This window comes from Perca flavescens, chromosome 6, assembly GCF_004354835.1.
Source record: "Perca flavescens isolate YP-PL-M2 chromosome 6, PFLA_1.0, whole genome shotgun sequence".
NCBI classification, from domain to species: domain Eukaryota; kingdom Metazoa; phylum Chordata; class Actinopteri; order Perciformes; family Percidae; genus Perca; species Perca flavescens.
In genome coordinates, this window is record NC_041336.1 from 12709353 (window position 1) to 12736942 (window position 27590).

The following is a 27590-nucleotide window of genomic DNA, read 5'->3' on the forward strand; positions in this document are numbered from 1 at the left end:
GCTATTATTATTTAATAAAGATTTAAGTTTAAAAAAAAGGCAAATTAGAGCAAACTTTTTATGAATAAACATTTAATAGTGCATTCATAACAGTGTATTATGCCATCATTCATTTGCATATCAAACCCATACAAATTTCCAAATAATAACTTAATTCATGAAAATGTAATTTTTCAAAACAAAGATACAGGAGATGGACAAATTAGTGGAAACACCTAAAACAAATATAAAACAATCCAACACAAAATAAAAAAAAAAGATCACAGCCCAAATCTTGAACAGCCAATAAGGTATACAGGTTATATTTATTGCTGGGTTGTTATTTTGGATTGCATTATATTGTGCAGGTGTTGCTATTATTGTGCCCACCCCCTGTTTGTAGTGTGGGTTGTGGTGTAGTACCAGTCCTGTAATGCTGGACTCTGACCAGCTGGGGGAGGTCAGGCTCAAAGAGTGAAACCTCCCAGTAACAGACTGCTGTGTAAGGCTGCTCGTGGTTTGCAGCGTGTTCAGCGCTGAACCTCCGCCGCCACTGAAGCATCAAGTAACAGTCTCCTCCGCTGTGTTGGAGCACCTGGAGCCACTGCACCTCTGCATCTCACGCACTTTGTCCACAGATTCATGAGTCCAGGTACAGAATCAGCCCCAGAGGTGGATCGCAGCCAAACCAGCCCCTCAGACAGGGGGAAATGACTGACTGCATTGTCCGCTCAGGAGCTTTACTCAAGGGTTGCACAGTCACGTATGCAAGAGGTCAGTAACGGCTGTGCTCGTCTGTTGCCGTGACGATGACATCCATCCAAATCCGCATTGATACTGGATTGGTAGCCACCAGAAAGAAGAGACGGTCGTATGTCTTCACGCAGAACGTCAGACTGGGCCGCGGAGACTGGAAGGAAGGGACACACAGGGATAATGTGATAGGTCATGATGAAGAGGCTGTAGGACAGGACCTTGCATTCTTCCAGGTGAAACCCAAAAGCTATAACAAAATTACATAACTTTGATCAGATAGATAAGACAAGTCATTTGCTACAATAGTTCATTTGAAGCTTTCTAGCACTGCTCTCACAGTTCCGTCTTGACTTTTCTCAGGAGCAGAAGAACAGGTTGTTGTTTCTTTAGTTTGAATGCATTCTTTGTTTTTAACATTGGATAATGTTACCTCTTTAAGCCTCAAACTGTTATTTAAATGAAACCAGCTGATGAAAGAGTGGAAATATAGGTGTGTAGAAGTAGAAAGGAGCATAACATTGAAATACTCAGTAAAATTACCTCAAAGTTAGTCCATAGTACAGCACTTCAGTAAATGTACTTCTTAGTTGTCTGTTGATTTCTCATTTGCACAGGTTGCTGAGATTGTTTACTTGTATTTAAACCTGGATGCTGACCTCCTACTGAACAACTCTGTAAACTATGTCCTGTAGTTGTCTTTTGCATGAATCATATCTGCAAACCAATTTCCCTGTAAGATACCTTGAACTTTTGAACTAACTTTGAGTCCTTGAAAAGTGCTACAAACTAAATGTATTATTATTATTATTATTATTAATTACTTTTCACAACTGCAATTGTCCTTCGGGCAAATTGTGTTGTTGTTTTACTTAAGCAGTTCTAAAAGATGTGAAAATATAAATCTCAGGTTTTCCAATAATTGTTATGTGACACTTTTTCCCAAGACCCTAGACTTGCAGCAGCATAAAAAGGCTTTACTCAGCAGTCCTACTGTTACCGGACACCCGGCTTTGATTTCTAATACAGTAATTGCAGAGATCGTCTGTGTCTTTATTCCCATGCAAATCTGCCACGTCTATAATTTAACGCCCCATTTGGAGAAGAAGAAACCTCAAATTATTAAAAACAAAACTCAAACAAACTGTCATGTGAATACACCACAGTGAACACAGTAAATTTCCAAATAACACGAGATCCCAAGGTTCTTCTATTTCAGTTGATACAGTGCTTTAACTAACATAACATTAAAAAGATTAAAGTGGTGACCTCGGTCCGAATACGTGCCCGGAGTTATAAAAATATCTTTAACAATATGTCTTCTGATGGCCATGCATGTTAAATCTGAAACACATTGTGCAAAAAAAAAAAGGCACCAATCAATTACAATTTTTTATAGATGTTGGGGATTTATGACTCAGCTAAACTGGCCTGCATATCATACAGTATATGAGACTCCAGAAATCCATTTCCTGCATTTATCAAATAGTTCCCGTGCAGATTCAAAGTCCAGAGATTTGGCACAGACGCTTTGATAGATTTCTTTAGAGTCAGTTGGTGTGTTGGTGTATGAGAACTCACAGAAGTAGCTGTTCGTAGATGGTCAAGGTAAACTTCTTCGATGGCCTGGAAGTAGATGACTCCCTTTAGCTTCCTCTCATCACAGTCTGCAGCAAAGAGAGAAGAAAAAAATGATAGATATTTGCTGAATTTGACAAAATGTGTAGAATGTCGGACTCCACCTTTAATGCAAACCATTTTTTTGGTGGAAACACAAATGAATGTACAGAAGAATAAGTGGAGAATAAAGCCTGGGAAATAATATTAATTGATGAATATTCTTTTACAACATGTTTGACTTCCTTTTAGTGAGCTAGTGTGACACACAGAAGGCTTTCATTCATGCAAACAAGCAGCCAGTATGTGCACAGCACACATCACTCTCCCAGCCTGTCTAACCTGTATAGTAGGCTAGTCGTCTGTGGTCCATGTCAAACAGGAACCATCTCTTCTTCCAGGTTTTCACCCTCCCCCCTCGTTTGGTCAGGAAGCCTGCGCAGCGTCGCGGCGTCAGACGCAGGTCCGTGCAGCTGGTCACGCCGTGACCCAGGGACTCCACGTGGGCTCGGAGGTCAAAGTTGGGAGAGAGGAAGAGGGGCAGGCTGCGTTGCTGGAGGGCCTTTTGTGATTAGATGATTGATTGTATAGGATCATGATACTGGGCATGTCTTTTGGTCCGAAAAGATTTGTTGTGCTTTTCTTTCTTTCTACATGTTCAACCTTTATTTATCCTCGAGAGATCATTGAGGGACGACCCTCATTTTCAGATTACAAAGACAAATACAGAACAACACAGAAAGTACAATCACAAGAAATACAGACAATAACACATTCAGAATTGGAATTTTTTTAAATAAATACATTAGGATAATATGGATCAGATGTAAAACAATTACAAGTAGAAGTTTGCAGGTTTAAAACCAGATTACTAAATAGTCCGAACAGCACAATTAAGTTGGTTTTTATATGTAAATGTGTGTCTGATTAACTTGTTCCTCCAGAGGGAGCTACGTGAAGTCTGATAAATTGCCTTAGGTGATTTCACTCGAGTGTGCGTTGGTTGGGTTTGAAGACTACAAGTTTGAAAATGAAAAAAAAAAAACATTTGGAGTTGAAAAGGAGTGAGCTTAACGGACCTCTGCTGCTCGCTACTCATCTCTGCCTGAGGCTCTTGGCTCAAGGCTGCATTAGCTGCTACTTGCATAACTCTGCTTCTGCTGAATCAGTTATTATCTTTTCTCTTTTTACCTGGCCATCGCTCAGAGTAAGAAGATGACTGAAAAAATATGTTTTTCAGGGCCTTTAACGCTACCTTCTGGTTGTCTTTTCATTCTTACCTCTGGGGTGTTTGGAGGAGAGCTGGTGTTTGGTTGCTCATTTGGCTCTGCCTCTGGCCTTTGTGGGGTCTCAGGCTCCGGAGGTTCTGTTTTGGGAGAGTTTAGCTCTCTCTGCCTTCTCTCCTCCAACAACAACTGCTGTCGCTCTTCCTGGGTGCACACATGTTTCATTGAAAATTATAAGCCATCTTTTAAATAATATGAATTCTCCAATTTAGAAAGGCAATGATGATACTTTAGAGTTGTATTTACAATGCATTCCTTGATATGTGCTTCCAAAAAAAGGCAAGCTGACATCGAAAAACATACCACTGAACGTTCCCCATTAAGGTTTTAAACTCACAATCATATAGATACACATTTTTCAGTCTTGGCATTCGCCAATGCTACAAACATGCATAACAAACATCCACACATCTGCTAGCTGTTTTCTTGGACCACGATGTGCGAGCTGAGTGGGTGTCAGGGATCAGACAGCCGTGTCTAATGCAGTGTGTCGCGGGAGATTAGAGGTGTCAGCAAGTGTTTCCCACGACAGGTGACTCACCCTTTCTCTGAGCAGCCTCTCTCTCTCTGCCTTGGCTTCCCTCAGTTTCTTCTCGATCTCCACGAGATCCAACAGAGACGGGCTGTGAAGGGAAGAGGAGTTATATATTCATTCATCGGCCAAATACACTCAAAGCTAAGATACAAACAACCCTGGTATGTGTAGAAGGGTGTAAAATCTTTAAAAACAAAAAGCAAAAACCAGGAGCGGCACTGCAATTATACCTAGTGATGTAATTGGAGTGCCATCCGGCTCCTGAGATGCAAACATGCCATTGAGATCAGTCCAAAATTCCAAATAAAGCTGGTATTACAGTAAACAGAGTATTATTAATCAGACAAAGTACAATGTAGGCAAACTATCAAAACAAAGTAAATGTTTGAATTATGTTAAATCCCCATTCAGGCTTATCGATATGCAAGTTTTCAAAGCAACATGAGACAACTAACACTGCTCCAAGGAGACCAAAGCATGTGTCCAAGATCATAAAATCCTGCAAAAACATATTCTGACAGTATCACATGACACTGTAATGCTAACTATACAGTACTTAAAAGCCAACGTTCTGGTTCATGTTGCAAGACATGTACAGCTTTACGTATGATCGCTTGTTTTATTTGTTTACGTTTTTTGCAAAGATATTTATTTACGCTTTATTTGCACTGAACTTATATTGCTTTCATTATATTGCTTTCATTCCTCTGGATGGATGATTATATAGAACTTGAGTTGTGTTTTTTTAAGGTGGCCTTTTTTATGGCAGATTTAGTTTGTAAAGCCCTGGGACAGTAGACACAGTTCTTTGTTTGCAATGTAATGTTCATGTCTGACAAATGTCCAGTATTTCTTGGTGTGCATAACACCCGTATACCCCTATTAACACAAGACAGTACATTACTAACTGTTGCTACTGCCGTATGCTAGTTATGAATATATATTGTATAGTATAATTCGTTCATGCACTTAACATTGGAAAATTCCTAAAAGGATTATTCTGGTTAGTCTGTTTCTGTAGTTTAGGCCCTCATTCTTATGTGTAATTATATCATTTTACTTACAGAGATAAGATCTGGGAATGTGTAAATCCTGCTGAAAGGACATCCGATGGGGCGAGGACCATGACCAGTCAAAAAAAAAAAAAATAGTTTTTTTTTTAAACTATTTTAACTAAAAACAATATTTGGAAAGGATAATGAAAGTGAACAATAAATCAAACGTGGCCAAAACTACGAAAACAAGACCCAATATTGAATTAACTGCAATGATCTCTTATGGTAACCGCTCCTTAAATAATATGTTGTTATAAAACCCTTCACACACTCCAGATTTCTCCCTCCTGTGAGCAAAGGTGTGGATTATAAAAATGCCCCTACTGTTTCATGTAAATGCTAAAGAAGTACATCAACTTCTAAAAGCACATTAAAAAGCCACTCTTCATTTCTCTCTTTGAAGGAAATGCTCATCAAACGAGCAGCGGAGTAGCTGACCTGGCAGCGCGGGAACTTGTTGCACTGTTGCACGGAGTAAGCAGCCCACCGCCGTTGCTGGTCCCATTTCTGTGCCCGTTGCTGAGCCTGTGGGAGGGAAGGGGGGAAGTGAAAGCCTCTGGGCTCTGGCTGTCTGGAAGCGTCCTCACCAACACTGAAAAAGGAAGGAGATAGAGAAAGACACACGAGAACAACATGCATGAGTCAGCGCACATTGCTTTATGTAAGATGTGGCTTGTGAGAGAATTTGCGCAAGTGGTGGCCGTGTATCAAGATAGTGAATCATATACTGTAGAAATTACAGTTACGGCTTTCAGGAACAGACAAAGCAAGGAGAAGGACACCTGGCAAGACTTGACATGACCTTGTAGATCAGGCTGCTGGGATGTTTGGTGACAGATAGATGTAGGTGTGTGAAAAATAGATAGATGTGGGTGTGTGAAAAATAGATACTATCGAAGAGAATAAGTATAAAGGCTGTCAGTACAGGAAAATCCTGCTTTCTGCCGGCGTAATAACAACCTGCTGACTCAATTGACACACCTTTGATTTGACTAAAAGGGAGGGAACTGAACAAACAATTTGACAAAATGAGGACCTGAGCGCAAAGAGAGAGTGCTTATTGTACTATAGCATGGTGCTCTCAGCTTAAGCAATCAAACGCAGAATAGAAAACAGAAAAATGAGGGCTGGTAATAGCTCACCCTGTGCTGACAGCGGCCTGTCATTGACTCGACTGCGATGTGAGCTTCGTCTTCTGGGCAAACTGGTAGATTCTTTGCATGGGTCCTACAAAATAAAAGACAACAGTGTAAGCATGAGCTGTGTGACAAACATAGTTGAAACAATTAGGTGACAAAACAACTGGTCTTTCGTCAGAAATTTAACCTGCAATTATTTAGATTATTGATTAATCACGATCAAGTCTTTTTTAAGCACCAATACCAAAAATGCACAGCTTCCAGCCTCTAAAATGTGGTTATATATTTGCTTGGCCTTCTTTGACATTAAACGGGGTATCTTTAAAGTTTGGACTGCTCTGACTACACAAAACATTTCAAAAAAGGCCTCTGGGAAATTGACATTTTGGAAGGATCGATAGCTTCGTCGAAAAAATCCACAAGGAAAATTACTGATAGTTGTGAACACATGCTGTATCCATGGCGACATGATGTGTACCTGAGGAGGCTTGTGAAGGGGAGGGGAGAGTGACATCATGCAGGGGGCCGAGCCGGTGATGTCCGACCAATCGTTGAGAGGCTTCTTCTCTTTGAGAACCTGTAGGACCAGATTAAAGTTCATTTGAAATTCAGTAACGTATCCGTGATGAAGAACTGGCTGCAAGGCACAGTTTAAATGAACGGAAGCGGCAGGGAATAGGGCAAACAGTAACAGATGAATGCTGCTGCCTTCGACATACCACATCTGACTGAGAATGAAAACTCCTCTTCCAAGAGGGATTGTAATGAGTTAAAAAATTATCATTGCCTCTCTATCTTTCCCTCTAGCCCTCCCTTCCTGCTTGACTCACCAACACATGAGCGATTCAGTCGCCACATGCAGTCCACTGTTTTAACCCTTATCTGTCTCAATCATTACTCTACACCAGTACATGCCCACAGGGAATGTGTGCAGAGTAAAGATTGCAACAGCAGTTACTGATCCTTGGGTATTGTTTCCTTCTACCTCTGCGTTCTCCATCCCTTGTTACAACAATGAGATTGAATCAGAAAGTAATACACAAGTAATTTTCTCTCAGACACAACAAGCTCTCACCGCTAAAGTTCACTACACGTGTCAGAAGTAAACCCCATCCTGCATGCGGTCGTATTTTAGTCATACACACTTGGTCATGTTGTCTGACACCGTCTTGTCCCTCTCTCCTCTTCTGTACTGCCACTCCCTTCTTCCCTCCCTCCCGCTGTTCCCATTTTCTCATTTAGAAGAGCAGATAAATTAAATAGTTTTCTGAAAAACACCATTTTTAACGCGCAGATTCATTCAAGGGCATTTTTTTTGGCTTACCGCTTGTTGAAAGGATATGGAACTTCTCCAAGCTTGCCTTCTCTCCCCTCTCACACATCCACATACACTCACATGTCCACACAAATTCACAGAAGCAGCACCCTCCCTCACATTGCTTACTCCTCCCTCTATCCCTTTCCTTCCCTCCCCTCTCTCTCTCTCTCAATCACTCTCGCTCCCTGTCTCCCTCTCCCTTTCCATATCTGATTTGCTTTTTCCTCTTCCACATCTTGTCTTCTCCTCACTTAACCGGTGCCTTCATGAGTGTGATCAAAGGCCAAGCACTGGCTGTGTGATAAAGTCACAGCTCAGTTTAATTAGGGACTGAGTAAATCACATACTTTGGAGCAGCAAGAATTCCTAATAATCACAGATAACACATGGCAGCGTGGGTTGTCCAACGTTACATTGTGATTTAAAGCTTAGCAGCCTGAGGCTGAGTCTGAAATCAATAATAAACTAATCACTTATTGCCAACTGATGCTCAAAACTTTTGGTCATTCCTCTCATCCAGGAGGCGTACAGATGTACCCTTTTTTTATTGTGTCTGCACATTGCATCACAGTAAATATGTATATCTCGCGTAGGGGTAATTGATTGGACGCTAACTTTTTATAAAACAATGTAAAACAGGACCCTATTCAGAACAACAGGATACATCTCAAAAGGCTTATTCTGTAAACAGTGAACATTTTCAAGTGGGCCTAATAATTCCCATGAGACATTTGGACAAGGTTACAAAATGGAAAACAGAACAGTGAACAATTTCACAAGGCCTGAGGTTCTAACAATGCAATATTTGCAGCTTTAACACAGCTGGTTATAGGAAAGCTAATTAGCCGATCGTGTGACCAAACTGCACCAGAATAACTTGGGCATAGGTAAAAGAAAATCTGCACTCTTAAAAATGGGTTCTTAAACGTCCCCTAACTCAACCAATAAGATGATTTACACCTTTAGAAATGTTTAGGTCTGTCAAAAATGTAACTCCCTCTTTCACACATTCAATACTTCTATATAACACAGAACTAGTTTACTTTACAGTTACTACACTAAACCTACCTCGAGCCCATTCACTTTTGACACTATATGGTGGACATTTCAAACTCAGATTTTAGACATTCAAATAAAATGGCAGTAATGAAATAAGCAAATAGAGAGTGATTCTAAACACTGCATTTGAAAATCTAATTATTTTATACTTTGAATTTCAGACATTTAAATAAACAATGGGCAAACTAGGAAGACAATATGAGTCAATTTCTCACACATTCGCCATCTTCAGTAATATGTACTGGTTCCCTTCTTTTATCAAAATTAAAATGCTGTTTCCAATCAAATATCAAAGACAGACTAATGAATGAACCACCAGAATGAAATATTGCTCTTCATTATTAAGCAGCAGTAGTTACAGCGATAGTCCACAATATCATAAATTCCTCTTACAGTTTGACTTGTGAGGACCAGGTCTCTCCTCTCTTTCCTCAAGGCGTTCAGCTCCCTCTCCTTCTCCCTCTCCATTTCCCTCAGCTGTCTCTCCAACTGCTGGACTCGATCCTGAAAATTCACAACATAATTCCATTCAGCGTGGACGGACATATGCTTTCTTCTCCTCAAAAGAAATGGCATGTGCTGTATCCTTTTCATCTGGCTGGCCCGAGTTGACTAAATCTTTTCATTATGTTGTGTTGTAATGTTGGGTAAACATCATGTTGATCAAGTGTGAGCAAATGTGGGGCCCCGAGCCGAGCTGATCTGCTCAGCCCGAGACAATGCAAATCAAACATCCATTTTGCAAGTTAATGAGAGGCACGAGAGGAACAGGTGACAGTAGGGCTGAGTGTGACTCAAAAGAAATGATGGACTGATATTAAATCAGCACCTTAGGACAGCAAATGTGACACAGTGAAAGACAGACAGACAGACAGTATAGAGATGAGCTGTCATTTGGTCACACTGCAGCTGAGTCAACTACCATCCCTCTCACACAATCCCCCTCTTCTTCTCTCACTCCTCCTCTTACATACTCCAGCTAATTGAGGAACAATTCAATATTATTTTCACCATCTAATCTATAAAAATACCTGCAAAACTAATAACATTCCTATCAGCATATGTACTTTGTGTTTTGTGCTAATTAGCAAATATTAGCATGCCAACACTGCAAGTTAAGATGGGAAGCATAGTGAACACTATACGACGTGTATGTTAGCATTCAGCTCAAAGCACCACCGTGTTTACGCACAGCCCTACCAAGCCGTTACCGTGGCTGCAGACTCAGAGTCCTTTTTATACTGCAAAAGATTGATAAAGCCGTCAAAGAAATATTCCGCAAAACAAACAACTTGTGCATCTTCTCGCTTCCTCAAAATTTCAGAATCAGAAGCATCTGACTGTGGCGGCTTTGTATATATAAGCTGACAACACAGAGACTGTTGGGACGAGCATGTGAACGTCTCTACACACGTTTCTAAATCGTATTCACTTAATTAGATATTTTAAAAAACATGTTCAATAAATCACCCACTTAATAAGATATTTTAAAAAAACATGTTCAATAAATCACTATCTAAACAAAGTACACACCCAGGTACCAAAGTCTCAAACAGTTGGCGCCTCACTACAGTTATACATTTAGGATTTATCACACAAGTGCCAACATGTTCCAGGCCTCTTCAAATTACCATGTGAATCTGACGAGTTTTACTGTCTTTCAGTTTGTTCTATTTCTTGACTCTTTTCATCACAAAGCTGCACAATGAATTGTTTAACAATGCCAATCATTATCTTGGCTTCCACAGTAAATCTGAATAATTGGGTACTATATTGTCTCTCTGCATTTAGAGTGCCTGGTCTGGTGCGTCCAATCAAGCCCACTCTATTCAAAAGTGTCTGGCTAATCACAGACCTTATTCATGAATGCTGCGTTCACCAAAAACAGGTTTTAAGCTTAAGGTGAATGCCTTGGATAAATCCTTTTTATTTGGTTGCATTATATGACAGAATCATTTTGAAATGATGCTGTAAATAATCAGGACAGTTTCTGCCAATTATTTCTCAAGTGCAGTACATATATTGCATTCTTAACATAAATAAATAATCATGTTCTCAATGTTGAACAAAACTGATCCTGATTATCATTTTAGCCATGACATTGTAGCATTGTTCCAAAATCTTCCAAATCCCCTCATGAGTTTTATCTTTCCATCGTCTCCACTGTCGTCGCTGCTCTGTTTTCCTTCTGTCTTGCTCTTTTGATTTCTCTCTCATGGTGGCCTCTGATGTAATTAAGCTTGCTGTACAGACTCATGTAACAGTGTCAGGGTGATGCTGGTGAGAGTGAGGTAAAGAGTTTATCCTCGTGTCACAATTTAACGGAGGTAGGGGAGAGGAAGGAGGGCAAGTCTTAACCTGCAATGACAACCTTGGACAGTGAGAGGGGTGTGTGTGTGTGTGTGTGTGTGTGTGTGTGTGTGTGTGTGTGTGTGTGTGTGTGTGTGTGTGTGTGTGTGTGTGTGTGTGTGTGTTGTAATTCCAAAAAAGCCCTCTTATGTGGAAGTGAGTCCTTCAGGGCAAATAAGCCAATAATGATATTTTTCACTGTTTTTTACAGTGCGAAAATAGAATCTAGATTTATAGCTTTGTTGATCAATGCCAACAACTCTGTGATTATTGTAGGACAAGCTCAGATTTGTGGCTCTAAAGTTCACTTTTTGGTCTGCACTTGGCTTATTTTAACTCTGAAAAGAAGAAGAGTAACCTCACAACTCGGTGATGGTGCAAAACCTTTCAGCAAGAAAACATAGTTTTTTTTCTTCACAAGTCACAAAGGAAAAAGTAAAAAAGCCATTTCAGACATGTGCTCTGATGTTCTTACTTTTCACAGTCGTTAATATACTTTAGGTCACAAATAACAGAAAAGGAGGAGATGGGTGGCTGTGGGTTATTGATGCTACAGTATTATTAGTTATTACGCAAAAAAAAGAGAACTTTCACGAGGGAGTTTTAGATGAGGTAAACATTTACACTACAATTCAAACAGAATAAAATATGTTATAGCATTGCATGTATACAGAGGAGGATTGGGGCCACATGTGAAAAAAATGTATTAATGTTCTGACTTTAAAGTCAGGATTCTGAGAATAAAGAAAACAAACACACCACATGTCTTCGACATGAGAACAACTTTTTAACAAGTTACAAACTTTATGTATGTAGAGCTTGATGGGACTATTAGATTGTGGGGTGTACTGCTATTTTGTCCACTTGTTCCATGCACAAGCCTGACGTCACAAGTCTGTGTGAAGGTTTATCCCATGTTAGCCGGCGGGGGTAAACAGTGACATGAAGCACATGACACGCAGATAAGCTGCGAACCCGTATAACACGTCTGGAGCAGCTGTGAATTTCTGGGAAGAATTCCTCTTTGTTCCTCCGGTTGTTTACCTGCGCAATGTTGATCCCATGCTGCTGACGCAAAATTTCCTTCTCCATGTGTCCTGCACTCTCTCCCTCCTTCTCTTCTTCCATCGAGCTCTCGTCCTCATCAATGCCGCTCTCTTGCTCCAGAACCCGAAACTCCCAGTCCTCAAAGGCCCGAACTGCCGTTTCCATCATTTCTTTCTCCTGCATTCAAGACAGAGCAATTAGGCTAATATAACCAGTTTGTAACAGCCTTTGTTTTCATTTTTTAAATGCTGGATAACAAATTAAAACGAACTGTAATAAACTGTGCTCAGATTTGAATGAGCAACACTTGTTACTACTTTGTTATTTAACCTTTTTCCTAACTAATCTGTGAATATATTGTTTTCTCAAAGCGAGACTTCAGTTAAAGCTATGAAAATCATTTTATAAAGAATAAAGTTCTTTCAATGGTAGGCAATTTAGTACAAAAATAGCACTTATTTCAATACCCTACACCTCCATTTGAGGAGCTGGTTCCTTCATCTACCAATATTGTAACAACAAAGTGAATGCTTTCCAAAAATGATATTATATTCATATTAAGATAGCTAATAATTTAAAGAAAATCCCCAGATTTTGTTTTACTTTACCAGATGAGTTTGTGTGCAGCAATATGCACATCAGTACAGAGATAGAGAACATCAAATTTAACATCACAATTGTGATTATTCAGAAAACAACTTGTGGTGATTTGTATTTCTTGATACTTTGTCAGTATAAGCACTGGTGGTGGACCTAAAGAACATTTTTAAACAGAGTCAAAACATGTTCAGTATATAAAAGCGCAAGCGCGGGTGAAAGTAAAAACTCATACAACCTCATTGTCTCATAACCGAAATACCTGCCCTCTTGTTCTTGTGCAGTGTGTACTTAAGTTGTTTGTGTTTGTGTGCATGCGTGAGGTTTTCTCTGTGTCGCAATTTGTGTCAAACCAGTTTCTAAAAAGTCTTTCCTAATAAATCTGACATTTCACAACATAAACTAACAACCTGCTGCAGGACTGCACTAAACCTGTCATTAAACACTGCTTTAAAACAAGGTCTCCCATCTTGTTCGGCCACATTCACAAAGAAAATTACACATCCTGTGTACTGTGTGTGTGTGTGTGTGTGTCTGTAACACTGACACATCAGGTTGCACAGGTACTGAACAATCACACTTTGTGCAATCCAAAAACAACATTTATATCGGAGTCAGCATCGTTTCTAACACACCTGGTATCTGAGACACAGACTGTCAGTTTTAGATTTCTTTTGGATTGCTGCCAACAACATAATTTATTACATTTCTTTCTCAATAAACACGTTCAACAATATTAGATACTGATAGATAGATAGATAGATAGATAGATAGATAGATAGATAGATAGATAGATAGATAGATATTCTTCAATATAAGAATCACAACCTAAACTCCCTCAAAAGCAGTAAATAGACACTTTTTTTTAGCATCACCTCCGTTGAGGTTCCAATAGCGCCAATAGACTCATCTGATGTGAGAAGAATCTCCTCAACAACTTACTTCAACACAGTTTCATAGTTAAATTGAATTAAATTTTATCTGCGCGAAAGAGATTAAGCTGTTTACAGCAAGACCTGCCTCTCTCTCTCTCTCTCTTTTTCTCTTTTTCTCTTTTTCTCTTTTTCTCTTTTTCTCTTTTTCTCTTTTTCTCTTTTTCTCTTTCTCTCTCTCTCTCTCTCTCTCTATACCATGTGCTGCTGCGGCCATTACATTGATTCAATTCAGACTTTTGTCGGGTTGAAAGTGATAGAGAAATGTTACTTGGTCCTATTAAGATTATTAGGACGTATAATCTTGCTAACATGTTAAACTGCATTTACATTAACACAACAGTGTGGATGTTGTGGATGTTTTGTTAAGCTGAAAAAGAAAGAGCTAAACTTTTGGATGTGTTTAAGACATCATCAAGTTATCGGAAAATGTATTTTCCGTTGCTTCATTCATGAAGAGGCTGTGTGCCGCTCAGCCACTCGCCTGCTGCAGCTGCACTGTTAGCTGTTCTCTCTGGCTCTCTGGCTGACTGGGGATCAGTTTCTCCTTCGCCTCACACCTCTCCTTCAGTTCTTCCACCCTGCGTCTTTCCTCCTCCAGACTCTCTCGCTCCTGCAGTTACAAAAAGTGAAGCAAGAGCACAGTCATCACCTAACTTTTAAATAGAGAAGAAAATAACACAATAACAAGTCCATTTCTCAACCATGTTTACACAGTTTGTTCTGACATCGAACTTTAAACCAGCTCTACTCCAACAATCATTGCATGGGAATCAGCTTATCTTTGACATGAACTTGTGTGATGTTAGTGGAGCATTACAGAGCCCACACGTTTCTACCTATAAAAACTCCTCAAGCCAACTTTTTTTCAAGTATTTCTAAATGTTTCAATCAACACTATTAGTCTGTTGGTCATGAATCATGTTAGAAAGACATAATCACAAATGCAACATATGTCTGTGACCAATAAAAAAACCATGATGTTAATTGTATAACATGGTACCTTTTGTCTGTCGGTGTGTCTGTGCTTCTTCTTCTGTCTTGCCTCCTGCTGTAGAGCCTGCAGCTTCTGTGTGTGTCTGTGCAGCTGGCTCTTCTCCGTCTGCAGCTCTCCCTGCAGCAGGGCGATCTCCAGCTGCAGCTGAGAGAACAGGAGCTGAATCATATTGACCTGAGCTCGACCATGTCACAGATAAGCATTCCTTTACCGTGACTGTGTGGATGTTTGGAGACGGCTTGGAGATATAAATGTGCAGACCTCAGCAGAGACACAATCAAACTCTCTGTCTGGGTTGTTAATTTGTTGCAGCCATGCAGTCATAGTGAGTTAAAAGAACCCTTGCGTATTCTTTAATTCATTCTAAGACTGCAATTTTACAATTATTTCATATTGATTCACCTGATTATTTTCTCAGTTAATCCTTGAATGTATGAAATTTTAAAAAACTGTCACTTTCTCAGAGCCCAAGATAAAATCTTTATACAGCTTGTTTTGCCCAACCAACTGCCCAAATCACACAGATATTTGATTAACTATCATGTATGTAAAAAACAGCCAACAACTTGCATTTGAGAAGCTGGAAACTGCAAATGTTTGGCATTTTTGGACTATTTAAATCGATTTTGAAAATATTTGCCAATTAATTTTCTCTCAATCAGCTTTCCATCGATTAATCGCTTTAAATTTAAAATAAATCAGTTATTTTCCATACATGTGATGATGAGACAATTAGATGTTTTTGTATGATTGGGCCACAATGGTCCAATACACTCACTTCAATCTTCAGTTCCTCCTTCTGTTGGTCGATCTCTGTGATTCGCTGTCGGAGCATGGAGGGTGACGACACGACCCTCAGTGAGCCCATCTCCAGCATTTTAATGCAGGACTGACAGAAAGGGGTAAAAAAAAAAAAAAAGTAGACAATGATGATTGGTTTAACTGCATGGAGCGAGATGTTTCTTTTTTCTCATGCCGGAGCTACAGAGGAAGATTTCATGGGCCACCACCATGTTGTTTGGCATGAATGAGCCCCATGAAAGATTACTGTATCACCATTATCAACAGCTTCATCTTACCCTCTCACTCTCCGTGCTGCTGCTCTCTGTATCCGACTCCGCCCCCGAGGAGGCGGGGCTCTGGCCTCCAGTCACTCTGGTGATCCACGGCGGACGCAGCCCCTGCTGCCACGGGCTCCTGGGGCTCTCCATGTTATGTTGGGGCATTTCTATAGACAGAGACAAGGGAGGCCGGTAATGAGAGCTGCTCACTTTGTTAAATATTGTGGAAATCTAATCTGCTGCACAGTTGAAGGTGTGTCAGGGATCAGGTGACAGTTCACAGAGGGGATTTCACAGCTGAGTGGTGCTGCATAAGCACTGTTAAATACAGAAATCCCCCCCTGGCTTCCAGAAACTTTCTCGGATGGAGAAAACACCTCACAGTGAAGAGGAAGCAATAGTGAAAGAGAGTGGAGAGTTCAGGATGTGGGCGATAGTGTGTGGTTGTGTTTCAGCGACTCTCTGCTAGTGAAGTAGTCTAGTCTATTCTAGTACCTGTAGTAGTTTACTTCCATTCTGGAACAAAAATAAAGTACAGAGCAATCAGCCTCAGTGGGCCTATATAGAAAAATGGCCTAAATACTTCTTCAGGTTTGGCTCCAGTCCTTCATAACCATTCATGTATTCCTTCTTGCTCAGACCCAGCTTTCCAGATCTGGTCAAACAAGGGCCTGCTAACTATCAACCACCTCTATGCTTATGGCATTTTCTATTCTTTCTAGGATTTATCAGCAAAGTTTAACCTTGCAAATAGCCATCTATTCCGCTACTTTCAAATTCAACACTATTTACAATCTCAATCACCTAACTTTCCTAACCAACCTCCAGGTTTTACGATTGATAAATTCCTATCACAAAACTCAAGCCAACGGGGCCTCGTATCAACAGTTTATAATCTCTCAAAATTAAAGTCAAACTGTTTGGACGCCCTAAGGACTACTTGGAGCCAGGATCTCGGTGTCACTGGGAATGGGAACAGATATTAGACACTGTGTGCACTCCTCTTCGATATGTGCAGGACAAAGCCTTATACAGTTCAAGATTCTACATAGAGCCCACCTTACAAACGCAAGATTAGCTAGAATATACCCCGATAGAACTGATAAGTGCAACAGGTGTAATCGCCGGCTGACTACATGCACATATTTCTGCTCTGTCCCAAGTTATCAGCTTTCTGGTCTGCAGTATTTGGTACAATTAGCACAGTCCTAGACAAACCTGTACACCTCGACCCCCTCTCTGCCCTCTTCGGAATCTCTCCCACACTCATCACGTCCAAAACCGCAAAGCAGATTGCATTTACCACAGTCCTTGCTAGGAGGCTCATTCTTCTTAAATGGACTCACTCCACCCCAAATGGATTGTTGAGGTACTGCAATGTGTAAGGCTTGAAAAGATCAGGAATTCTTTAAGAGGCTCCGCAAAATCTGGCATTCCTTTTTAGCCCAGGTCAACACATGAAACACAAGAAACTGACCAGTCTTAAGTAAGCCCTAAGCTGATCCCCTCCCTCCCTTCTTGCATGTATTTTTTTTTTGGAGGGGGGGGGGGGATTTGTCTATTCTGTCTCCTCTGTCCTGGTGTGTGTGTGTGTGTGTGTGTGTGTGTGTGTGTGTGTGTGTGTGTATGAGTGCTGGGTTTTTGTTTGTTTTTTATGGGTGGGCTATAGGGACCTGAAGACAGGTGTGTGGAAGGTCCAGTATATAGGTTTGTTTGCACTTATCTGTACAATACTTTGTTTATGCGAATGTCACAAACTTGGAAAAAACAATAAAGAGATTGGGGGGGGGAAAATGACTTTGAAGTACTCTTACGTTGTAGTTTTATTTGTTGTCTGTCACATTCATGTGCATTTACCTGAACAAATATCATTGTATATAGTGTTTACACTGTTCTACATCAAAGTGCTTCCCAACATTTGGGAATATGTCAACCTAAAGACCTTTATTATCCTGGTCTCTTTATTCTATTTTGCCCTTTAGTCCTCTACTGTGTGGTCTCTCTTTACACAAAAACACGCACAGACCAGGCACAACCAATTTGTGGGAAAATACTTTTGATTCCTATTGTCCAACCTTTTCCCACCATCTTTTCCTTGCCCTCTTATATCCAGACCTTATTAGGCTGCAGGCGGAGTGGAAGCACAGAGATAAATATACAGCTGAGATATGAGTAAGGGCTTCCAAACAACGACTGGCACACTGACATGAAGTGAGAGACTGGAGAGGGGGGGAGAGAGGGAGGAAGGAAGGACAGACAGACAGACAGACAGGAGAAAGAGAACGGCAGGAAGTGAAGTGTAAATTGTCAAAGTTCAGCGTCTTGTTTCTAGTGATGCACCAAATGTGCAACATGCCTCTTTACAGAGGTGTCCATGGATATATTGTAGTTTACAATAATGTTCACAGAGGAAAAATATAAATATTACTCATCATGAGGATATTTCTATGGGTGTAATTCCTACTCGAACAGTCTGTAATCACTGGTGAAGAATCGTGTTTACTTGTTGATCAATTATATATCCATAAACCTGGGTTCAGGTGAAGAAAAGAAAAATCTGTACTTAAATGAGCACAAGACAATTGTGAAATATCTTCCTTCATAATGACATAATAGCCTGTCTGGTGGGACAATAAGAATAAACAGTTTATCTGATCTTTTCCGTTCGTAATGAGGCTATTATAAAGATTATTTCCACTCTATGACTGATGAAACAAACCAAGACAAAGTGACAAAGAAAATATTAAAACTGAAATTGCACTTTCACTTTCAGGACTGACATGGCGATCACCTAATAAATGTCACTGATGTGACATGAAAGGTTGGGAAAAAGTAATTAATGATCCATGACTTTGTTCCATGGTCTATGCAGTAAGAGTAAATGACATTGATACACATGGTCTCATGACTTGGAAGCAAATAATAGTGGCTTCTTCCATGGAAAATAAAAAATACATCTTAATGGGAAAAACACTAAAACAGTATATAAAGAGACGTGCCTGATGTGGCCAACATATTTGTTAACACTGACACTCATCATTTCTGGTTTTACAGTTTTCCACAAAAAATACCCAGACTACAGTATAAAGGAGCAGTTCAGTTTAAACTGAATAAAAATGTAGATCTTCACATACACAAGCTGCATTTTCTGTAGCAGGTTAGACATAGACTACTGTAGTTTACAGTCCAATTTCACAGCTCAGCAAATGCTTCCAGTAAGAGAAAAAATATAATATGATTTCAAAAGACATGCAGCCATTCAATAACATTATTTTAAAGTGCTCATATTATGCTTTTTGGCTTTTCCCCTTTCCTTTATTGTTGTTTACTGTTGTTGTTATATATCTTTTTGTGCACGTTGTAGGTTTACAAAGTGAAAAAGCCCAAAGTCCACCTCAAAGGGCCTTACCATCTCCAACAGAAAACACTGTTCACCAACTGCTCCAAACAGCTCTGTTGTAGTCCAGCTTTTACTTCCATGACGAATGTGTGTCACTTTGTAACACACGTTATAATGCTCGCCTAGCTGCTAACATGGCACTCCCTCATACTCTGCAACTGACTAGCTAGCAGTGCTTACTGCGCATGTGCGACTCCCAACAAAGATGGTACAGAAGTGAGATGCCTCACTCTGTAGCTAAAACAGAGAGCTCAACACACAGGGTGAAAAGAGGAGCTGCAGCAATGTTCAGTACAACAAATATGGTGTTTTCTGAAAATTAAACCACGTAAACCTATTCTGGTACAACCTCTAAATACAATTATGAACCTGAAAATGAGCTTTAAATAAGTATTTTTTCTTTATAAAGGGGTAATTTCATATTTGCTGGCAGGTTGTCATGTTTGTGTTATAATCATGTTGTTCTTACATAGACGTAAAAGGCCCATGGTAACAATGGCATCATAATACAAATGATTCCACAATAATTCTACTATTTATTGCAAGACAGTAATCAATGATACATCATATATCAGTGTCACTGTAAGAGAAAACACAATCCTAAAGTTTAAAAACAAAACTGCACAAAAAGCAATCATTTGATAATGCTTATTATTTTACTTCATAACTAAGTTCTTTAAGTTTATATTGAAGAATATATTACTGTATTGATCATTTGTCCCACTACTAATAATTTCTACTAGGGCAGCATGATATGAGGAAAATATGCGATATGAGATAACATTGTTGAATATCGCGATAACGATATTACTCTCCATGAATAAACAGATATTAAGGGGTACTCAGTTTTGCATTTCTGCTGCTTTCAGTATTCTGCTGAAATACAATAAAGTGCTTGTTGAATTGAAAGCAAAGGAAAATAACTAATGTCCAACATTCTTTTATTTTAACAAATTGAACATTGAAATTGATAATAAAAGGCACCGCTAAAAAAAGAATGAAAGTTAAATTGCAAAGTGTAGTTTTCTACTGATATTTTCTTTCAACTAACACAAACAATCTCGGAGTGTCTTCCGCGCTTATGTTGCAGCCTTTCGCAATGTGTTTATTGCATCAGTCACGATGACGATAAAAAAAAAAGGATATATTGTGCAGCCCTAATTTCCACTGTGGTCGCCAACCTTCCGCTGCCCAGTAAAAGAAAACGAGGCAGAGAGAGCTTCACACCGACTCGCATTATTATCCAAACAAACATCAGTGCAAGCATTCACTATCAGACCTCCAGCTAAAGTCCACTCAGATACACTGTGGAGCCGAGAGAGAGAGAGAGAGAGAGAGAGAGAGAGAGAAAGAGAGAGAGAGTAAAGTCCATGCTTTCATGTTTCATGTTAACACAGTGGTTTGTCAAATGCAACAAACAAAAGGCTAAAACTGAGACAGTAGGAGAGAGTAAGAAAGGCCCTAGTTATGGACACAAAATAAGCACATGCAGAAAAAAAGAGGACAAAGTTTAGCCTGAGAGTTAGATCAAAGAACAGAACACAGATTTGTGCCCAAAATAATTGGGACTTGATTGCTGGTATTGCCTCTGGAGAATAAGATAGAAGAGAGGGAGTGAACAGTGTGTGTGTGTCTGAGTGTGTTTCTGTGTATGAGTTATGTAAGGACTTCCCAGATGTAGCACAATACATAGCCCTCAACTCTTAAACTGAAACCTCGAAGAGTTCAGGACTCTTATGTATCAGTCTGCAATGCTAATTATCAACCAAAGATCAGCAGTAACTGGCAACAGCTGACTCACCATAACACACACACACACACACAACCAACGTGAGAGTTCAACAACACAGCTGAGTGCTTCCGTTGTCATATTGTCTCACCATGGGCTCAAATCAGCAAAGTCTTATAACTCTCTTTCATTCAGAGGCTCCACTGAAGGCATCTCCATTCATATGATGGGGGAGTGGTGGCCTAAAGGTTAGAGATGCAAGCTTGCAACCAGGAGGTTGTCGGTTCAACTCTGGGTGGGGAAAGTGAAAGAGCAGCGCTTGTATAAATAAAGGTTAAATAAAAAAATATCACCTGTGTGTTTGATCTCAAACAATCCAGGGGGAAGTCAGCCAATAAAAAGAGAAAGTGACTAAATCCAGTAAATATAACACTTTGTGGATAGCAAAGATAGATATCCCACTTTACAGAGAGAGTGGTCACATGCAGACACACTGATGGATTTGATCCAGAACATTTCATTATCTGCCATGTTGTTTATTACATGAGGGGCATTAGACTAAACATATTAACTCTGGAAGTACATACATTAAAGTATGACACGATCAAAAACAAGATGATCGCATTTGTTATCAAGAAATGTTCTAGCGAGAAAATGTCACCATCATTTCCAATGTGACATATGCCAGTGAGGTCAGTTGGCATATCATAAAAACATGGCATAAGGGTAAAAATATGTCCAATATGAAAATATCTTTAAAGAGAGAATCGTGAAACATTTTCTTCAGCAGGAAAGCAATATATTTTAGGGTTGTAAGTTTAGGTATCGGAATTAGGATCAGGAAGGAAAAAAATGGTATTGGAACATCTCTATGTGAATATGTTTTGTAGTGTCCCTCTGTACAACTGTACTACCGTCTTTGCAACAAGTTAGTACGTTAGCACTAAGACCTAGTCCTAAGCATATATAAAAGTATGACTAATCTGATACTGTAGCTCCCAAATAAGGAAAATAACACACAGTTACACTCTGAAATGACCCTGACCCTGTCAGGAACCCTCGTTGATGAGTGGCTGAAAGGAAAAGTGGGGCTAAGCATTGTGTACACAAAACCATAAAGTCAACACTGACAACAACAGCTATATTCCACCAGCAACACACAGGACAAAAGAGCTCTGACTGTGGCATGCTAGGTGTGGGTGTGAAGGCCGATTACGGCCCGTCACTATGCGTTCAGTGCTAGGGCAGCATAGGGAAAACATGTCACACATGGAGCATGTGAGCAAAATTGACCTGTAAAGAGGGGGGGGGGTCAAGCCGCTCTCAGTTCACTTAAATCAAATGACTAAACTTATAAATTATTACATATTACTGGGAATTTTTGTAGAAATTTCTAGAATATAATATTATGCAGTGTGAACAGTAGAAAGGTGAGCTCTGGGGGCAGAAGCAACATTTCCAATTTGGGACAATATGAGAAAGATTGATTTTGCCACAAACTCAAATGGCACATATTGTTTTCCATTAAATCCTGCACACTGTGCTCGCTTTATTTTAGGGATGCACCAATCCGATGCCTGATGCCGATACCTTGTCTTTAGGTATCGGCCGATACAGAGTACCGATTCTATACCAGTGTTTAAATATTAAGCTGTGTGGAAGTGACCGGGATCATTCTTTGATGTGTAACATCAGGCTTGAATATAAAAAACATTGTTTTCCTAACTTTGTCAAGCAAAATGTATAAATACATAGATACAAATTTAAATTGGTATTAATCATTACAATAATAATTTGTGCATAAATCTTCCAACTAACTGGAATAACAATTCATGTGTCAACCTTTTAAATGTAGCAACAAATTGGTCAAAACAGGAATTAAAAGTTCCAGTATATAATGTATGTATAAACATAGAATTGAATAGATCTGCCCCATTGTCACGGATACCCGCTCCAGCTACTTGAGTCATCTACTTGACCTGTCTGTCATGTTATGTTTAGAGACTGAAATATTTTCATGCACTGCATTGTACTGTACGAGTGCTGCAATGCCTTTAACACAGTGACATGACACAGACCAGAGAGCCATCTACAATCCAGATGATAAACTGCTTCATGAGTTACTGTAAGTGGCAGCCTCTCATCTGTAGAAGGCATAAGACCAAACCAGCTATTACGCCTTGTGAACTACTAGGAAGTCACATTTTCTTTTTATTGGCCACAATTACAGACTGTGGCTTCAGTCAAACAGACCAAATCTCCATTCTTTAAAACTCTCTGTTCAATAGCAGGCCTGACATCATCACATTAGTATATTGTGCACAAAATGTTTCCAGAGGGCATAAGTAATTTTCCTATTTTTATTGTCAAAATGGAGACACAGAAGGCCCTTTTTTTTGCCAAGTTCCTTGCTCTGGTCCAGAGGCTCAAACCAAAGACAAAAAAAAAACCTGGAAAGCCTTGTGCTTTGTGTTACAGCACACTACTTGGTGTCTGCTAGATTGCAGGAAAGGGTAAAAATAATGTACGTCAACCTGTTTCAATGTTGTACTATTTCGGTTTCCTTAAACAGATAAAAACTGTCATTTTATGGACCTGTTCTTACATGCGGGCAAAGAGCATGTTATCATTTGACAGATTAAATGCTGTGGGCTACGCAGCAGTGACCTCTGGACCTGCTGCATGTGGCTCCTGCTGGCTCGGCGCCAAGGACCAGGAAGCTGTCGTCACAGTACAAGTTTGTGAGCAGGAAAAGCAGGTGAGAGGAGCAAGTTTTGGCTGTCACCCAGCTGACACTCTGAGAAAAAGGGAGAAACCCTGTCTGACACCTTGGTGGCAACGCATATGACAAAAAGCACTGATGCAGCTAGTTAAGTTGTCACGGGTAGAAAAATAAATAAATAAATACCGACCACACTAGTAAGCATTCTGAATCAAGCAATTTACTTACTGAAAATAAGCTTCAGCGCTGTAAAAAAATAAATAAAATGATGATAGGATTGGACATTGCATTTCTGGGCTCATGCCGTTGTGGTTGTGGTGTATTTTTTTACATTCCTGTGTAAAATTGGCTGACGAGCTGATGTCAGCATGAAATGTTTTGCCGTGACAATGGATGATTAATGTGCAGAAGATTTTTCATCAATTTCAATCATCAGTACACATCAGGATAAATCGGCTCTGGCTCCAGCACCACAAGTAGAACGGCCTGGGCATTGTTTGAAAATGTTAAAAACAGAGCCAACGTGAAACCCAAGTTTTGTTACAATACCAAGCTAAACAATACATAAACAAATTTTATTATTTAAAAAGAAGCCAACTTTTTCAAATGTGAGGATTTGCTGCTGCCCTCTGTTTATATCATTGGAAATAACTTGGACTGTTGGTTGGACTAAAAATAACTAATCACAAAAATCATTGATAAAACTTACATTAGGCTAATCAATAATGAAAAGCAGTTTTAGGGCCCTGTTATTGTGCATGCTGGCTCACTGCTTACTGGAAGACTTGAATATAACAGAGACATTGCTTAAGTTATTAGTAAGACTTGTGGTTTTCTCACTATGACAAGGGGAAATATCTGCTGTGAAAAAGACCCAGAATTTGTTGCAGCTCTACTGAAATGCATTGAATGTCACAGAAAGATGTTGCTTTATGCCTTGCATACATCTACCTGTAGGCTTTAGGCCTTCACATTAGAACATCTCATTGATGAAAATAAATGCAGATATTAAGGTAGCCTAAAGTGTGGTAAAATCTCTTAGGGCACTTATCAAATCTCTAGCTTGATACTACATGCAACTCCTTGCATCAGTACTGGTTCAACTGCAGTGACAGATTCCTTTGGCGTGAGTAAATCTCTGGGAATTGTGATGCAATAAAAGAGTGATCCAGTAATGACAGCCTAGGACGCTGGGTTCAGACACAGATTTGTCCAAAGCCGGTCAAAACAAGGTATGTGTGCGTTAGTGAGGGAGTGAGACGGACAATAACTAAAGGCAGAACTGCCCAGACAGCGAAACCCTCCTAATCCAAGGCAATCTCTCCTCACAACCCTCCCTGAAACTACAGTAGCCTACACTCCCACACACTCTGTTTATCCTGTGCATGCTGATGGAGGGATAAAAGGCGAGATACCTCAGGGTCATTGTAAACCAAAGGGGAATTTGTGTAAACTGGAGTTATTGTCATGGGACAAGGTTTGACAGAGAAAAAGCAGTTTAGGTCAGAGAAAGTTACTGTATTTTCACAGATAAGGAATGAAAACTGTTAACTATTCAGGATTGTATTTAGGCCAAAGGGCAGGAAAAAATAAACATTATGAAGTATGAATCAATGAACTGTTTTACAAGCACAGCCAAATAATTAGATCCATGCAAGAAGGCTTTACTTTGTGAATGCTTTCAACATCAGGAAGCTGTATTAATTCCTTTTTTGTCATGGGTGCAGACTAGAGGGATTAAAAAGTAGATGTGACAAAAGAGGGACTACTAATTTTCCCACGTCAGGAACACATTATTGTCAGGGCTATTATATCATAGCCTATCGTAGCCTCATTAACATTTTCTCTGGTGTGGAAAGTATTATTTACAACAGGAGCTGCGCGAGCTTTGTAAGTTGTTTGGAGGTGTAAGAAGCATTTTCCGTTGACTTTTTCTGCTAAAAAAAAGAAAGAACAAGATTTAAAGGAAATAGCAGCTCTTACCTGGGAAACGTGCTCCAACCCAAACGACGAGAGTGGTGGTTCATCCAATTCATAACATAGTGGCAAAGCCTTGGCGAAATCAAAGAGAGGAAACGCGGAGAAAAACCTGTAGCGAAACGTCACTTCAGCACTGTTAAAGCGCTTTCACTTTCAGACACACAAGTCAGGCTTCGTGTTCAGTTACCTCCAGCTCAGCGACCGTTTGCAGTGGGGCCGAAAGCCACGTTATCTCAGTGTTTCTGCTTTCTTTAATCTTCACCTGGTTTGATTCAATCACTCCCAGGGGGAAAAAAAAGTGACAGTAGGCGGTGTTGAGCTGCTGCCGGCGTCAACAGGTGAGATTGAACTGAACGTAAAAGCGGAGGAGGGCGACGACAGAGGCGGGGGACGACTAATAAAAGTGTTATGTGTCAAAGGCATACATGAAAAGATCCATATCCCCGTTCAGTTGGAGCAAACTTCACCCGCCGGCGGTGTCTGCGCTCAGACAAACAGTGAGAGTCCCGTTCAAGTCCTGCACCCGAAATGGGATTTCTATTCTGGGAACTGACAGGGCTTTCTCATTGTGGAGTGGCTCAACTAAAGAGTCATCCAGGCATATTGCCAATGCGCTGTGAAGTAAACGGCCACTTACATACTTTTCATGACAAGGTCCCTTGGGAATGTTTTAATAATATAGTAATATAGTGGGAGTTTAAGCTTATAAGGTCATAATAGAGAAAAAGGGCTTGGGGTCAGTTGCAAATTTTTATTTTTATATTTCACATTTGTTAGAGAACAAAAGTCATTTGGTCAAATCCTGGGCTAAAAAAGTGACCACACATGAAGTCGGAAGGCCCATATTACATGGTTTAGTGGAAGTACTCCAATCTTTTACATAAGTAAATGCAGCAATAGATCAATACAACAGTGAACAAATATGTGAGAAATATACAACCCCTCTACACAGAGGTTCTGGCTAAGGACCTGTGCTGGATGAGGATGGATGGATAAATCCATGTTTTTATAAATGGTACAACTAGTTGCAATGTAACACTTCACACAGGCACATGGGGTGAAATATAGTTTGGCCTGGGGATCAACTGTGATCATTTGTAACCCTGTAAATACCATTGAGCTTAAGTTCACAGCTTCTAAGGAAGTCTTAACACTTTTACTATAATGCACCACTACATGAGGTGTCTTTTGACCTTGTTCTCTCAGGCTGTCTCCCAAAATGTGTTTGGAAAACAATAAGAGTTTGGGTGAGTTAAAACTTAATTAACGACTATTGACAAGATTATGGATTTGAATAATTGTAGCTCAATTCTGCATGTTTTTGATACTACCGTTGGGTAGCGCCAACATTGGAATTTTCCAAATTCTACACACGCCTTACAAGTGTGTTCAGGAACAGGATATTAGAGTGGTTATATAAATATTGTAAAATATACTATTAGAAATCCCTTAACCATCAAGGCAGTGTGACTTACTACCATTTGAAATCCCATGACCTGGATAACTGAAAGTATGTACACATACTGTATGAATAACAGCGTAAGTCCCTAAAGCAGTCTTATATTGATCCCAGTAGAGATTACAATAACTTAAAGTATTACACAGTCACTGTAAACTTACTATTGAGCACCAGAGCAACGTAAATTCCTGTAGCAAATGTTAGTGATAATTCGAGATATTAAAAATAACCAAAAACTCTATATTTGTTAGTGACACTGTAGAAGATAAAACATTTTCAACAAGTATAAGACCATTCTAAACTCAATGCTAAGTATAGAGGTACACTAAGTCCCTTTAGGAGTATTTTCTTTAGGGTCTGTTGGGCAGAATCTGCTCTTCACTCTGAGTGCTTTATCACCCCAACTGGCCTCTTCACAGCTCTTTCTGAATGAGCTGATAGTGTAATAGATTCTCCCCAGTGACATGTGAACGGTGTGAGAGAGAATGGGCAGCAGGTTCATGGTGGCACAGTGTAAGTGGGCTGAGGGACAGGCTGAAAGAGGGCTGGCAGATGGGTGACACAGACTGGGTGAAA

General features: G+C 39.9%; 1 protein-coding gene across 1 annotated transcript; it reads right to left on the reverse strand.

Moving 5' to 3' along the window:
- Nucleotides 1–286: 286 nt before the first annotated feature.
- On the reverse strand, nt 287–26082 carry phldb3 (pleckstrin homology-like domain, family B, member 3). The gene is made up of 15 exons (XM_028580179.1): nt 25559–26082; nt 15743–15891; nt 15442–15552; nt 14670–14807; nt 14151–14279; nt 12135–12314; nt 9135–9245; nt 6843–6941; nt 6368–6452; nt 5664–5817; nt 4177–4258; nt 3630–3779; nt 2692–2911; nt 2314–2399; nt 287–889 (listed from the first exon to the last, which is right to left on the reverse strand). Exons 2-15 carry the CDS (start codon nt 15887–15889, stop codon nt 755–757), a joined length of 1827 nt encoding a protein of 608 aa, XP_028435980.1. The 5' UTR covers nt 15890–15891; nt 25559–26082; the 3' UTR covers nt 287–754.
- Nucleotides 26083–27590: the final 1508 nt, after the last annotated feature.